The sequence below is a fragment of the Microcaecilia unicolor genome, chromosome 4 (assembly GCF_901765095.1).
Source record: "Microcaecilia unicolor chromosome 4, aMicUni1.1, whole genome shotgun sequence".
NCBI classification, from domain to species: Eukaryota; Metazoa; Chordata; class Amphibia; order Gymnophiona; family Siphonopidae; genus Microcaecilia; species Microcaecilia unicolor.
In genome coordinates this window covers 288255633-288272608 of record NC_044034.1, presented here as the reverse complement: position 1 = coordinate 288272608, position 16976 = coordinate 288255633, and the positions used below count along the sequence as shown (strand labels likewise).

The window sequence follows — 16976 nt, the reverse complement described above, 5'->3', positions numbered from 1 at the left end:
GCCACCAGTCCTCCAGACTGAACTTGCATTTGATACTCTTGGCTTTTCTTGTATGCCCTCTTTGGAACCTCTCTGTATGTACTGCATTCGGATCTCGCCCCAGCTGTGCAACTTTTGTTTAATTTCCCTTTGGTTAAATTTTGGCTGTTGGCCAACATTTAGCCTAGGCCAATTACATGTAGAGCTGATTTGTTTTTATGTTAATATACTTCTTCTTTTGAATTGTTTTTGATTCTTGCATTTTCTGTCATAAGGTAGTTCTATATGAATGTTTAAATATTAATAAAGAGTGAATCAAGAAGTGACTCAGAGCCTGCGTGATTAGAACTTATAATGATTGGTTTTCAGTGTACAAATTTGGCATCTCTTCTATAATTCAGTGCTGCTTTTCTTGCTGTCTACATTGAGTCTCTCTTGATCATGTAGTTAGCATTGGTAATGCAAACATAACCTCTGAAACCTGTCATTCTTCCACAGCGAATCTTTCCATATATTTCAGCCATGGTGAATAATGGCTCGCTGGCATATGACCATAGCAGGGATGGCAGGCCCACAGAGCTTGGAGGCTGCACTGCCATGGTGCGAAATCTTGACCATGATACTTTCTTGGTGATACGCTATGTGAAACGCAGACTTACTGTGAGTATGTGCTGCCATATCTTTTTGATGTACACTCACAAATCCCTCGCCTTTGTTGCTGCCTCACCTGGAAAAAAAAACGCTGTAAAGTTCATGTTTTATCAAGTTTGGTGATGGGGAATCCTCCTGCAGTCAGGAAATAGTCACACAGCAGTGCTGAGCCTGCAGTAGCTTGAGCTTTCTTACAGCAGTGCTTCTGTGGTGCCAGGCAGGTCTACTACATTGCCAAGTAAAAATGTCTTCTGTTTTTTGCAGTATTTTTCCCTGTATATAGTCTGCTTATACACTTTTTTTTTTTTTTTAAATACTATATACCCTCCCCCCCCCCATTGTAATTCAGATTATGATCGACATTGATGGGAAGCAGGAGTGGAGAGACTGCCTTGATTTTCCTGGAGTCCATCTGCCAAGAGGCTACTTCTTTGGGACCTCATCAGTGACTGGTGACCTGTCAGGTATTGTGAGGAAGCACTACCAACTTATCTATATATCTCAAACCCTTATATGAGAAGCTTTATATATAGTCTTGAATGGTTCTGATCACTTCTCCCCATATGCATATTTGAGAGGTAAATATACCTGTGTGTGTGTACATCGCTGGTGATACATGCATCAGACTGAGTGGTCAGGAAGTGTCTTAAAGGCCTCATCATGTGTTCCCTTGAAGCAGAAGTGTCCTCAATTGCAGCTAGATGATTCTGTTTCTGCAAATAGATATCCATATCATCCTTGCAAGTCAAGCCTATACCATTGTCCTTGGCAGCTGAAGATGCTGCCTTTACATTTTTGACTCTTATAGACTAGCCCTTAGATGATAGCTAGAAAGTCATTGAGTATAACATCTGTTAAGTAGTTTGCCCTTCTTATCTCCCAGATAACCATGATATAATCTCTCTGAAACTGTACCAGCTGACGGTGGAACGGACACCTTCTGAGAAGTTAGCAGAGAAAGAGGTCTTCATTCCCACTGTAGACAACATGAAACTGCCAGGAGGTAAAGACCCAGGACCTAGGAAGTTTGGGGGGGGGGGGGGGGGGGAGGAGTATGGGCTATTTTGAGATTAGCATTATCTCCTGAGGAAATAAAGCTAAGAGAAGACCTTGCCTGCTAAGAGGGTGAATGAGTTTGTGTTGAGGGCTAGTGAGTGCATATATCGTGGGTGGTCCTTTTTGCTGAGGGAAGTGGGAGCAGTGTGAATCATGGGTGGTGACTGACTTATTTATTAGGATTTACTTACCGCCTTTTTGAAGGAATTCACTCAAGGTAGTAATAAGTGAACCATAAGCAATAGACAATTACAGCAGTAAAAATATTCAAATAACAATACAAAGTATGGTATAGTATCCTACATTACAATGTCAACACAATGTGCAATAAAACATTTCCCCCCACTTTCTGTTCACTAAGCCGCGCTAGCGCCGACACAGCCCATTCACTTTATATAGGCTTTGTCGGCATTGCTGCGTGGCTTAGTAAAGAGTGGGGTGTAATAGACAGCATAGGGTGTAAGCAAAGGTACAACATTCAGCTAGATAAGATAGGGTAACAGGAGTTAGAAAATAAGTGGACTAATTGAATAAAGTTGCACATGAAGTCAGAAAGGTGCTTGAGTATTAGGTAGGAGTGGATAAACATGCCCTGCTGTAGTGTGTGCAGCTGCTGTCGCTCCTTGTGTGTGTGTGAATATATGACTAGCAAGTTAGTTCTTCCTTTAAAGGCCTGGGTGAAAAGCCAAGCTTTCACCTGCTTTCTGAAGTAGAGATAGTCTTGTGTTATACTGGGGAGGAGAGGACACTGTTTTCCCTAGGAAGGAGGCATGGCATGTCCTGGAATGTGACTTGCACTTGTGGGAGTGGGTGTATGCCTCTTAGGTGGTAGTATATTCTGATGACGAGATAGCCAGTGCAGTGTGTATCCTGGACCTTGGCATACACTGATGCCAGGGGTGCTACACATCTCCATGATGTGCATTTTGGGCCATGGTTTGTGCTGGGTTATTTTGCACATTCTAGGTTGTGGATTATGTTGGGGATTATTGCATGTTTTTTATTGGGGGAAGGGGGAACAGGCTTATTCTTGGAATTCAGGAAATTATGCCAATATGGGTTGTGAAAAGAAAAAGAAATGATTATAAAGTATAAAAAGATGGTTGGTGATCAAGGCATCCACCCAAGTTGTCTGAAAAGTCAAAGAAGTCTACCCTGGAGCTCAAAATTCATTTTATCAATATAGCAAGCAATATATGTACCCATAATAACCTGCATTCTGGACCTTCATCTTGAAAAAGGTAAAACATGATTTTATGTCTATACAGCAGCTATAAACAGCAGTTGTTGAACATCTATTTGAGACCAGTTTCATTGTAGGAATTCACCTGATGTCCCCCTAGGTCAGCCATTCCCAACCCAGTCCTCCGGGCACACCTCATCCCAATAGGTTTTTAGGATGTCCATAATGAATATTCATGAGTTAGATTTGCATGCAGTTGAAGCAATATATGCAAAATTTATCTCATGATTATTATCCTGAAAACCTGATGGGTGACCTGGATTGGTTCAAATACTGTTTGGAGAAAAGCCCTCAGAAACCAGGGACACTAGGCCTCTGGTTTTTAACACTGTTATTAAGCAGTTATTAAACACTTGTTATATTGATAAATGCTTAATAACGGTGTTTAAAACCAGAGGCCTAGTGTATTTGAGCTACTTTGAACGTTTTGAGCTTGAGCACTTTTTTGCATATATTAGTTTACCATATTTTGCTCGAGCATTAACTGCAATTCTCACTAGTAAGTGACCTGGATTGGTCACTGTTGGAAACAGGATTCTGGGCTTGATGGACCTTCAGTCTGTCCCCAGTGTGGCAACAGTTATGTACTTTATATGTACTAGGTGTGCCCCAAGGACTATGTTAGGAATGGGTGCCCTAGGTGCATGTACAGAGAACATAATATAGAAATCATTTCTTTTGTTTTGTCAGTCTAATTGTCAGTCTTCAGTTATGTATTTAATATTGTCTTCCATTTGATTTCTGCAGTCTACAGTAAATATTGTGTAGCATTTCTAGATGTTTTAGCTAAAGGTGGAAATGTACCTTAGTAAAAGGACTTCTTAGACTTACAAAGTTCTATAGGATATTATATGGAATTTAAGTGCTTTGAAAATACACCTCAATGTCATTGATTGAAATATCCATATTTTCCCCCTGACTTCCTAGTGGTCTGAGACTTACCTGCTTTAGTCCTTTTTGATTGTTTTCTCTCCTTGATCATTCTAAAATTAAAATGACAAGCTAGATTCTAATTTAGTACACCACTTGACTTCACATGATTGCACATGTGTATCTGTGTTATCCTTCTGAATGAAGTGGATTTCCATAGTGAAGAATTACAGTAAAGAGCTATTACAGGAGAGTAACTCATTGATGTGAGTTTGTGGAAATGCACAAAATTATCATTTAATAAAAGCATAATCTAAATTGAGCCAGGTCTAGTAACCTTGAATGACCGATTGTTTCACACACACTCTTTGTGACTTTTTTTTTTTATTAAGGCTGGGTGGTGGTATTTGAACCCTGGGCAGGGGTAGAGTGGGGGTGGGGGTGGGGGTCTTCTTTGCTGATGTGCATCCTTGCCTCTTACAGAAGTCACAGTATGTCATAGGTTGCTGAATGTTTGAGGGTTCATACTTGTTATCTGGTTTTCAAATGAATAAACTATAAATAAAAAAATAAATTAAACCAGGTCTGGCATTGTACCTGGTATTAAGGGGTTACCATAGCACTGAATAAGGTTCTATTGGGCTTTGTGCTTCCGTTCTCTTGGGGCCTCATGCTGCTTAGTTTCTATGGCATTAGTGATGTAAATGTAACCAGTGGGATTTCTGTCTCAAGTTACTGTGGATATATGTAAACAGCACAAAGAGAGTACTTACACAGACTACAGGTTGACAGTTGGATTATTTGTATGTTTCACAATTTATGTTGCATATACATGCATGTGTTAAATTATATATTTACATCTTTGCATTGTAATTGGGTGGATGCCAGTGAATGGTACAATGAAACTGGTCTGTGTCAAGAGATCCAAATAATGGTATTTAGAGCCATCACAAGGTATGTGTTCATTATATTTACCTTTATGAACGTCTAGACTGATAGGATCCAAAAATATTGGTTGCTATGGATGATGTATTAATACATTTTATATATTGCTTTGTTTATCAAGTTACAATTGTTTTCTTTCTTTCCTTTTTTTTTTTTTTTTTTGAAATAATACTTTTACTGTGTTCTTGCTTGTTCTCAGGAGAGTGGGTGGAAAAGAGCTATTTTGTAGAGTTGATTGTAGAAATATAGCCCGATTGTTGTATTTGACCTCTACTCTTTTCTGTTACTGTGCTGTGCAGTAGAGACACCATCAGAGCCCATGAGTGGCTTTGCCCTCTTCCTGATCATTTTCTTCTCGCTGGTGGGCATCGTATTTGCTGGAGTTATTGGCGCCATCCTCTACAACAAGTGGCAGGAGAAAACTAGGAAACACTTCTACTGAGAGGAATCCAAGCTTCCTTTGATTGCATCACTGTGTATTGGTCATAGGCCATACCTGGACACTTCACTGTCATATGACTACTGTTTCTGCCCTATGGAACTAGCGTCAAGCTCACTGGAGGAGTGTAAGAGGTTGCTGGGTTTATGCTCTGGGAGCAAGAAGACAATGCGCCTCTTTATGATCTGATTGCTGGTGATATTAACCTGGAAGAGGAGAGGACTGTATGATGGGGATGCTAGAGAAAAGGGGTATCTCTCAACAGAATTCTCATGGTTGTTGGAGTGTGCACGGGAACCTAGACTTCTGGTATATGAGCCACTGGGAGAATACCCTCTTTTTAAATGGAAACAGAAATCATTAATATAAGAGAGGTTGGGGAAGGGAACTTATATTTTTCATGAATTTTGGGGGGGAGGCTGAGATTTTGCTAGTAGTATTCATCTTGGAAGCTGATATATCAGCATGCAGTGTAAGTCTGCATGATAATTCTGATCACTCAATGGACAAGTCCTGCACACAAGAGCTTTCAGTGTGTCTTTGTTATCATTATTAAGCAGCTTTCCTTTCTCATCAATTGGGGTTAAAAATACTTAAATATCCCATACTGTTCATTGTTGTTTTATAATACAGTAGTTATCTCTCCCCTACAGTTTTGTATTTAAAAATACTCCCATTCTGACTTTTATACCTGGATCCATAAGTAGCCTCCCTTAATTATCATTCTATCATTGTTGGGAATTCATGAGTCCTTAGCCATACCCAGGGCTCTATAAACATCTGTACCTGTTCATCAGTGTTCCATAACTCAACCTTTTATCCATAACCATCCCTTCCTTACCATACAGAGCTAGGGATATATAAAACAGCCTTCCCTGCCTATCACTATGAATATGTGCCCAAAATGGGATGAAATGAGTGATTCTCTTAAGATAAAATGGTGATTGAGAAACAGGGCTGTGGTCCTATTGGCCATCTGGCCTTCCCTCCCCCTCCCCCCACACCCTCTCCAGCTGCCAGCTTAGAAGGGACATATCAGTTTTCTCAGAGAACCTGAAAACAATATGACCTCTTGTTCTATACTTGAAACAGAGCTTGTAGAGAGGGTTTGTTATCCCATGGTTGGAATTTTAGACAGCCTTGGATAAGGGTGTGAAATCATTGAAGAAGGGAAGGAGAACTGAATTGCTGTTTAGTAATGATAAAAGAGAGGGAATGCTTTGAGCAAAGGAGGTGAGGGGTAAAATTGCTGTGAAGGGATGTTGGCAGTAGATGGGATTGGTATGTTGAATTACTATGGAGAGATGGGATAGGGTTGTATGTTGAATTGATGTGGGTAGGGGTGAGAGGATGGTTTGATCTTAAAGTACAGAGAATATTTTCAGGTTCTGTATACACTGCTGTAAGCACAAAGCTGATTCTGTGAAATTGTTTAACACTGGAGTCCGGTTTTTAACCACCAGCTGCTAAGTTTATGTATCAAGATGTTTTTATTCTTGTCCTTTTGCCTCTCTGATGTAGGTTTGTGTGTACCTATACATGTGTTGCTCTTTTCCACTCAGGGACAGCCCTGAATTGTAGGGCCATTTGAGCAAACTGCAGCATGTAGAGACCTGTTTCTGCATCTCTGCCAACCCTCCGTGACTTCAGTTCCAGCATATGATAATCTTCATTGCTTTTATTCACAGCGGCATTCCTGCTTACCACATTTGTTTAGTATAAAGTGGGCTAAACTAAAAGGTTCCATAATACATGCTACAACTTTTTTAGGAGAGCAAATAAAAGGAAGTGGCTGGAAAGGATAAAACAAAGATTGCCTAAAAGAACAGGGAAGAATATCTGGTAAAGCTAAGAGAAGCAGGGAAGATGGGAATCAGAGATACAAGAGGTAGAAAGATAGCTAAGACCATAGAGCATGAGTCTTGGGACATTTTTCTTGCCACGTCAGTGAAAGGAGGAAGTGCAGAGATGCGATTGTTAAGCATGAGCAGAAAAAGAGGAATCTGTGGAACAACAGAAAAAAAGGGCAATGTTAAAAAGAGGGGGCGTGCAGATGGAACCACCTACTTCAGTGTTCACTAAGTAAGACGTGGAAAAGAACCGTAGCTCGTAGGGAACTGATAGTTAATGGTAATGGGGTATATTTATTAAGTCCCATCCATAATATGACTTCAAAGTCCGTTACAATATATGATTTTTTTAAAAATCATATAAAGCATACTATAAATATGTAATTTATAGTCAACATTAAGACTCCTAACACATCCCTGCTCCCACACACTTGCTGAAGAAGCAGATCTTAAATTGGTTCTTAAAATCAGGAAGTCTGATTTCTGCAGGCAATTCGTTTCACGCTAACGGTCTTGCTGCAGAAAACATTCAAGAATGATTAGGAACTACATGAGCCATTGCTGAGAACCTTAAATTAAGTTCAGAAATCAGATACCTAACCAAGTTGAACTGTTCCTAATTTATGGATACTCCTCCAAAATAAACACAGTAAATGAAATTGCTTACCTGTAATGTAGGTTCACTGTGGGTCAGCAGGATTAATCATGCCCCATTACCCTAAATGCTGTTCTTTCCCTCTGGCCTATACCATTCTTTTTACAGATTTGTAAATGCTGAAGAAGATAGCAGTGTGAGTCGCCAGAATGAGGTCCGTTTTTTATAGAAATTTCAGAGAGCAGCAGTTTCTAAATGTTTTGAAACAAATGTGATTAAAAGTGGAAACAGAGGAATGCTGGTTCATTCTGTTTTGTAATATCTACTGAGCAATTTCTGGCAGGAAGTAGTGGTGGGATTAAAAGCGAATGGTCAGAGTGATACCTCTAAACATAAAGTTCTTCACTAAAAAAATTGATTCATTAGAGAACCTCACAGTCTAAGAAATGGGGCTATTATTATACCCTTAGTCCTGGAGGCTATCCTTAAATGCTGGATGAAGGGATAGCACTGAGGAAACAAGAACCAAACCAGTGGACCCTGTTGTTGGCAAGCACATCAGCAAAGGTGCCATGTTAGGATGAAATCCTGCAGGGTAGCCCATAACAAGGGATCTGGAATCTAAGTCTGTCCAGTGTGTTCTGATGACAGTATGAGGGGAAAAATATTGCCCAATTATTTACATGGGTAAAGGTGGAGAGATATACCAGTTTATTTAGGGAGCATACTAATGGTCCAGTATGCAGTCCTCGGAATGATACCAAATCCATATGTATTGCTGATTATATCCTGCTTGACCATGGAGAAAATTGAATACAAAAGCTTACAGGTCACCAGCGTAGTCGATACGTTCTCTAACAGGTGCTTACTGCCAGATTTTGTACTAACTGTAATGATTTCAAAATCTGGCCTGAAGGATGGAATGAAAATTGTCAAAAATCATTAACAGCAACTTTAACCTGTAACACAGTCAAAAGAATACATTCTTTAACCCCTTTACCTGGGGTTAAAAATTCAACACATAATTAGTATTAATCCCTAAGTATATAACATCTGAGCAAACCTGACTTTTCTACCTTTCCATGAGAATGCTGCCCCTCAGTATCAGCACAGAAAAGGCGATGAGTGTGTGGAATGACCTGAGGGAATTGGTGGAGGAACAAGATAACTAGCAAAGCTTCAGATTTATTCAAATTGTAAACTGTCTTCTCACCCATCAAAATACTGATGCCAAACACTCTAAAACATGTTAGGGGATCCCAGTTGCCTGGGTAGGGAATGAAAAATAATTTCCTTAGCGTCCTTCCTGACTGGCCTAGACAGATGGGTTAAGCAGTCCTACCAGCAGGTGCGTGGAGAATGAGAACTACAGAATTTGGTGGAAAATTAGCTGTGCAGTCCCAGTCCCTCCCAGACTCAGTATGTATTTCTCAGTCTCCTAGCAGGTGGTACAGGTACAAGCCTGTGCAGTCTCGTGTGGTAGCCCTGGGGATTCCTAGACCGGGGGGGGGGGGGGGGGCTACTGGGGTCCGGCGGGGTTTGTAATTCATTTTGGCTGCTAAATTTTCTGCTTCTATGCCAGGGCTGAGGCTGTTGCCCATGGGAGTCACATTGGGCCTCAGGAGTGTCAAACCCGGGTGGCAGGGTCCCTCCCCCGTTTCCTCTCCATGCTTTGTTTCTTGGCCCTGAAGGGTTCCCTTCTGTTTCTGGAAGTGGTATTTGTGCCTCAGCCCCTGGTGCTGTCTAGGGACCTTGAGTGCCTGGGAGGTGAGCTGCCTCTTTTGTGGTTTAAAAAAAAAAAAAAAGAGAGTCTCTGGTTTGGCAGTGTTCTGCAGTCTCTGTTTTGTACTCAGTTTGTCAGCATCCAGGCTCTGCCTTTCTGGCGGGTGTTTTTTGGCAGTATTCTCGGATACCCCCTCCCCCGACTTTATTTTGTAGCTAGTAATCAGTTGAACTATAATTCCTTCTATGGAGGCTTTCTCCTTCTGAGTTTGCTTGGCCATGGAGGGACTTGTTTTTTTTTTCCTGAACCAATATTTCTGCTGTGTTTTGTCAAGTTGGGGGGTGCCTTTGGGAGTGGAGGAATAGCCTAGTGGTTAGTGCAGTGGACCTTGATCCTGGGGAAATGAGTTTGATTCCCACTGCAGCTCCTTGTGACTCTGGGCAAGTCACTTTAACCCTCCATTGCCCCTGGTACAAATAAGTACCTGAATGTATGTCAACCGCTTTAAATGTAGTTGCAAAAACCTCAGAAAGGCGGTTTATCAAGTCCCATTTCCCTTTTTCCTCCTGACCCAGGGCCAGATGCACTAAACTTAACGAGCAAGTAGTAAACCCTGGCATGCACTAAAGACTTTTCCAACGACGGTAGCAGCTAATGAAAACGGAATGCAGATGAGCAAATTGGGTAGAAACCCTATTGTAATGAGATGCACTAACCTTTTCCGATTGCCTTAACACTGGAAAATCTAACGAGAGGTCTGTACCTCTCGTTGGGGCTGCGCGGGATTGAAAAACTGCTACAAAAGTAAAAAAAAAAAAAAAAAATCGGGGGAAAAAAGTCAAGTGCTCGTCAGTGCAATAATAAAACGTCTTAATTTTGGCTGTCATTCCCCCCCTGAAGACGCCGCTCTGCTCACCCACTCTGATGCACCACGATCCAGAGGACAGTGCAGTTGAGGACGCCCATCCAAAAAAAACCCGCCCATTTTGGCCGCTTTTCCCCCCCTGCAATAATAAAAATGTCTTTTTTGGCAGTGCTTCACTAAGCTGAGAGACCTGGAAGTCTCTGAGCCCATCAAAACGCGCTGTGATTGGCTCAGAGACTTCCAGGTCTCTCAGCTGGGTGAAGCACTGCCAAAAAAGATGTTTTTATTATTAAGGGGGCCAAAATGGATGGGTTTTTTTTTTTGGGATGGGCACCTATTTTGGCTGCCTTCCCCCCCCCCCCCCCCCCCCCCCTTACAATAATAAAAACGTGTTTTTTGGCAGTGCTTCACCCAGCTGAGAGACCTGGAGGTCTCTGAGCCAATCACAGCGCGTTTAGCTCAGTTAAATGCTTTGTGATTGGCTCAGGGACTTCCAGGTGTCTCAGCTGGGGTGAAGCACTACCAAAAAAGATGTTTTTATTATTGCAAGGGGGGGGGGGGGGGGGGAGGCAACCAAAATAGGTGCCCATTCAAAAAAAATGGCCATTTTGGCCCCCTTAATAATAACGTCTTTTTTGGCAGTGCTTCACTAGCTGAGACCTGGAAGTCCCTGAGCCAATCACAACGCGTTTAGCCGAGCTAAACGCGCTGTGATTGGCTCAGAGATTTCCAGGTCTCTCAGCTGAGTGAAGCATTGCCAAAAACCTGTTGCCAGGGCTGCGGGTTTCCCGCACAATTGGGCGGCTTCCCGTGACCGGTTGCGGGCAATTTTTGACAGCTGCGGGTTGCGGGAAATTGGGCGGCATTTTCGTGGCTGCTGTGCGGATTTGGGCGCTTTTCCCGGCGGGCAGCAGGTTTTTTATTGGTCCAGAAGCCCAGCATTCCCTAATTTCCCTCCCCTCTTCAGCCTGCAGCCCACTTCCGCGGGGCTTCTATTGGTCCAATTTGGACCAATAGAAGGCCCACGGAGGCGGGCTGCAGGCTTCTGTTAAATGCCTGCAGCAGCGGCCCCCGCCGGGACTGGAACAGGTTGAATCACGGAGTTGTGTGTGTGCTGATTCCCTTTCGGAGAAATCGGGTATGGCATTAACTAAACACTTGGGTAGTTTTTCTTCCTCTTCCCCAACCCAAACCATTTTTTGTTTAGGCGGCGTGCCACGTTCGGTGAGCTAGCCTGAGGCACTAGCTCGCAGGACCTGCCTCCACCCCAAGGGTTTAGCGCGAGAGAGAGTCTGTAATTTTCCCGTACGATATCTTGTTAGTCAACTGTATATGTGTGTCGTTTTGCTGGTAGCTTGATTGTAGGATCCTCCCCAAACGTGGAAGGGTTGTGAGGTTGCATGGATGTAGAGAGAAGGTATTTTATGTACGGGGGGGAGGGAGAAGTGGGCAAAGAATACGGGGTGATTAGGAAGGAGCTTTTTGTGTTTGCGCCGCGCTCAGCAGTCTGGAAGCAAATGTGCCACATGGAGCTGGGGCAGTGGGGAATGAGTCAGGCTATGGGACTCTCTCCTCGGTCTCCTCCATCCCTCTCGTGGCCACTGTGGTCGCCATCTCTCCCGCGCCCTACCTACACCGCTTCACCCGGAAATGCACCACTATCCAGCCTCTCCCTCATCGCTAGACAACCTCCCATTCTCCCAAAGAAAGTTTAATAAACACAGGAGGAGATAGCAGGAGGCCGCCACATGACGTCGGGGACGTTAATGGTGTCGGAGGCAACGTCGGGGACAGGGTTAATGCCGTTGGGGATGGGGACGTTAGTGACATCGGGGGCGGGGTTTGATTTTGTGCAGTTTTGGGCGGGGAAAATTTTTTAAACCTGGCAACCCTGCAAGACGTTTGAGCTGCGAAGAAGTTGCAGGAGATGTTACTTTTTTTTTCTTTGCAGCTGGTCCCGGCAGGCAGGCAGTCTGAGCAACTGCCTGGGGGGAGCTAACCATGCTTCTGGGACTTTTGAAAGGCTTTGAAACGGATCCGGTGAGTTTTTTGTTTTTTGAGTGAAGGACGCCCATTAAGGATGTCTTTCGCATGCGCAGAGCAGCCAGCATAACGCTTGGTTGCTCTGCGCATGCTCGACTGGCCGAGTGTTTACCGATAGAATAGAGAATGCAAGTGAGCTACAACGAGCAGCTCATTTGCATTCCCTTTCCTTAATGCAAGGAATCTGTAAGGGGAAGGGCTGTAACGATTTTTTAGTGCATCTGTCCCCCCCCCCCCCCCCCCTCCGTTTATATATTGGTTTTCAGTTGAGTTCAGGAGTGCCTTGTTTGGCTCTAGGTCCTCCTGTTAAATATACAATTTTTAAAACAAAGTGGAGCAGAGGTACATCTCGGAGGTCTCTGATTCCCCTCTCTCGCCCACACCCAGACCATTGAAGTCTCTGTTAGAAGATAGCATGGTGAGTTTCTGCTGTTGTTTTCTGGCATTTATTTTTTTTTGCTCCCCCCCTCCCCCACGGTGTCAGTATTTTGCCATTGTGAGAGTGTGCACATCTGCCCTCTTTCGAGTATGAGAACAGTTTTCCTTTTTTCATGTGGAAGACTTAAAATTATTAACAGCATAGGTCAAAACCTCCCAAAGCGCCCTCTTCTTTGGCTGTGGTATGGTTTATTTTATCACTGCATTCTTAAACTGTACAGAAGTGAGCAGTAGTTTATCACTGCATTGTTTCAATTTTGCAGTGTTTGGCACCTGTGAGTAAATGCATGGAGTAAGAATTTTCAGATTTACATGGTAATCATTTACTGTCCCTCAGCTTACAGTGCTCTGCACATGAGGCTGGAACTTTGGCAGGGAGGGGGGAGATGGAGTCTTCCAGAACAGTCTTTTAGTTATGTGGAATAACTTGGTAAGACTTTTAGGCTTCTCTGACAATTAGGATGTGTGGAGTGCTTTAGGAGCAGTTACATTTCAAAATAAATGGATAACCATAATAAAATGCCAGTAGCTCGTTTTGGAGCATAATTGTGATTAACCCCTAAGGATTTTATGGAAAGGGAAATGGGACTTGATATACTGCCTTTCTGAGGTTTTTGCAACTACATTCTACTACTACTACTATTTAGCATTTCTATAGCGCTACAAGGCATACGCAGCGCTGCACAAACATAGAAGAAAGACAGTCCCTGCTCAAAGAGCTTACAATCTAATAGACAAAAAATAAATAAAGAAAGCAAATCAAATCAATTAATGTGAACGGGAAGGAAGAGAGGAGGGTAGGTGGAGGCGAGTGGTTACAAGTGGTTACGAGTCAAAAGCAATGTTAAAGAGGTGGGCTTTCAGTCTAGATTTAAAGGTGGCCAAGGATGGGGCAAGACGTAGGGGCTCAGGAGGTTTATTCCAGGCGTAGGGTGCAGCGAGACAGAAGGCGCGAAGTCTGGAGTGGGCAGTAGTGGAGAAGGGTTTACATATATTCAGGTACTTATTTTGTACCAGGGGCAATGGAGGGTTAAGTGACTTGCCCAGAGTCACAAGGAGCTGCAGTGGGAATCAAATGCAGTTCCTCAGGATCCAAGTCCACTGCACTAACCACTAGGCTACTGCTCCACATTTTAGAGACACTTCAGCTTCTATACATACCTTCTCAGGTGAAATTCAGTGTTTTCAGAGGTTCTTGTTTCCAATGCACACCTCATCACATAACATTTATTTTGCTTTCTTTCTCCGGATGGTTCCTTGCTGGTGTGAGATCCTCAGGGAGCTAGTTCTTTCTCTGATGAAATTAGGCTTGCTATTACCAGGTGCTTGGCCCCTCTGTAATAGCACTGTTTAAGCTCCATTCTGGAGTCTGAGAAATTGAGGGGTAGATGCACTAAGAAAAACGTAAAAGCCCTTCCCGATTCCTTAGCGAATTGGTAAGAAACGGGCATGCATCAAGGAAATCGCAAATGAGCTAGTCGCTGCTAGCTCATTTGCATGGGATTTCCTTCCAAGCCAGTCGGCCAGCTGCGCATGAGCAGAGCAGCCAAGCGTTATGCTGGCTGCTCTGCACATGCCAAGGATGTCCTTTATGGACGTCTTCTCACTCAAAAAACTAAGTTGTCCCCATAATCGATCCAGAAGCACAGATCGTCAGCGCTGCAGCAGAGCCGACAAACAAGAAGCTTTTATCTAGTGCTGCGAGAAGGGGGGAGGGAGGGAGGGGGAGGTACAGGCTCATTACAAGCAAGGTGGAAGGAGGAAGAAGCTGGGTCTGTGCTGTCACCAGCGCACGTAGGAACGGAAGGGCTCATGGCCAGGGAACTTTCTCGTGCTCACTTGTCTCCTGTCACCCCCAAAAAAAAAAAAAAAAACGCGCTGTGATTGGCTGAGAGAGACCTGGAAGAGAGGCATAATCGAAAGGGATGTCCAAATAGTTTTTTTGATTTGGACGTCCCCACACGTCCCGATTCTGTCCGGCGGTGGTCATTTCAGGGTGCCTTCAGATTTAACAGTCCAAGCAGCACGACCACCTGTGGCAGACTCTGACTGTCAGCTCCTTGAGACTGCTCTCAGCAAACTCTTGCTATCTTTAAATTTGTTTTCTTTTTGGTTCTTTGTTCCCTTGTTTTTGGATATGAGTACAAATAAAACCACTGCGACTGCTAGTGGTCCTGAAGGCAGTAGGGCACGGGGCAGAGAAGTGCTTGCGAAGATCACAAAGAAGAGAGCAGGTCATAGGCCCGTGTGAATCCTGATGTGCCGGGTTAATTCATCTGAACAGGAGAAGCGGCGGTCACATCCTTCTGCAGGACAGGGATAGGGTCTCTCGTGGACTGGGGCGGTTAGGATATTTCCTCAGTTAGGATATTGCCTTGGTCGCAGGATAGGAGGTAAATTCTGTGGGTTGTAAGCACTGGGGAGTCGAGATCCTTCTTCCGATTCCCTCACAGCAGCCCCAAAGAGGTGCAGACCTCCCGTTAGGTTTTCCACGGTAAGGGGATCGGAAAACGGTAGTGCATCTCATTGTAATATGAATTGTACACATTTTAATACTAATTTGCTCATCTGCATTTTGTTTTCGTTAGCTTCTACGGTGGCAGGAGAATGCCCTTTTGTGCATGTCCTGGTTTACTACTTGCACGTTAAACTGGCTATAACCAGTTTAAAACCCAGGTTGCTGGCTCGTTAAGTTTAGTGCATCTAGCCCTGAGTCCAGTTTGCCTTTATGACCAGGGACACAGAGACAGAAAATTCTTCAGATAAGATTTTTCAGATATGTCCTTTTCCTTTTCTCTGAGGTTTGCTTCCTACAATACAGGTTCATGATTTGGTCAACATTTTTGATGTACCTTGTCTTCTGGCAGTGCCAGTTTGTGTAGCAGCTCACTGCACTGGCCATTAGGAAGAGTAGTCTGAATGTTATTGCAGTGAGCTGAGATCCTGGAGAACTGGGTTTGATTCCCACTTCAGCTCCTTGTGAATCTGGGCAAGTCACTTCCATTGCCCCAGGTAAAAAAAAAACAAAAAACACTCCCTTAGATTTTGAGCCGACTAGGCTGCATATAATGTGGGTAGCACTGCATGTGACTAGTAGCACTATAGAAATAAGTACTAGTTGTCAGGTTCAGAGCCCGCGGGGCCGAGCTCTGGAGCAAACGTGAGCCCTTGGGCTGCTGGCGAGGAGCGACAGCAGCAGGCAAAACCCACCAACCAACGCTGGGCAAGCACACCGGCACCGGCAGGGACTGCAGGCACCGCCCAGTGAGCCAGAACACACGGACTGGAATCCCCCGGACTGGAGGACACAGGACTGGAACACACCGGACTGGTCCGTACAGCTTCACCTGCACTTGGCCACTAACCCCCCCCCCCCCCCCCCCCAAGGGTTGAGCCCTTGGGTTCGAGTGGCTGGCAGGACTTACCGGATAACACAGGGACCAGGATCCTTGAACAAGCTTGCAACAGAAGTGCTCACAAGTACTAAACTAACAAGAGGTTCCTAACAGTGAACCAACAGCAGTGCTAATAAACACACATCAGAAGTGCTACCAAGCACTGCAAGGGAAAGCAGGGAAGCCACAAAGGAAAAGCAGGAAAGTACAATACAAAGCTACCACAGGTGCTCCTAAGCTCCAAGCTATCACAGAGCTCCTACAGCACTAAACTACCAAAGGTGCTCCTAACTGCACCAAAACCTGAAGCACTTCTATCAGCAACAAGAGGGAAAGCAGGAAAGTACAATACAAAGCTGCCACAGGTGCTCCTAAGCACGAAGCTACCAAAGGTGCTCCTAACAGCACCAAAACCTGAAATACTTCAATCAGCAACAAGAGGGAAAGCAGGGAAACTAACACAAGCAAAGCAGAAGTGCTTTAAACACAGCAGAACCAGAAGTGCTTCCAAAGCACCAAACACAGAAGGCTACTAACCCCCAAGCACAGAAGAGCTTCTAAAGCCACAGAAGGGGAAGCAGGGGAGCTAAACACATACAAGTCACAAGTGCACACTGCACTAACACTGACCTGGCCCTATAGCAATTGTAGCAAAAGCAAACGTTGCAAAGGCCCTGAAAGAAAGAACACAACTTCCTTATCAAGGCCCTCCCAGATGATGTCACACTCCCCAGACCTAGGCATACAGCACACTGAAACCCAGAGAGGCCCAACTCACACCAATGCAGCACCATGAAGCACTTGAAGCCAGTACACCCAAAGAGAGGTAAAGCTAACTCAGTCCACACACACAGCTGTAGTAAAGTGAAACAATTAGAGTCATG

The 16976-nt window shown here is 44.1% G+C and overlaps 1 protein-coding gene across 1 annotated transcript in view; it reads left to right on the top strand.

Moving 5' to 3' along the window:
• Positions 1–6900, top strand: part of LOC115469221 (VIP36-like protein) — a 32074-nt gene extending 25174 nt beyond the window's left edge. The window contains exons 4-7 of the mRNA XM_030201650.1: positions 478–639; positions 980–1094; positions 1514–1633; positions 5044–6900. Coding sequence (XP_030057510.1) covers positions 478–639; positions 980–1094; positions 1514–1633; positions 5044–5186 — 540 coding nt within the window. The 3' untranslated portion in view covers positions 5187–6900. The remainder of the gene's footprint in view (positions 1–477; positions 640–979; positions 1095–1513; positions 1634–5043) is intronic.
• The last annotated feature ends 10076 nt before the right edge of the window (positions 6901–16976 follow it).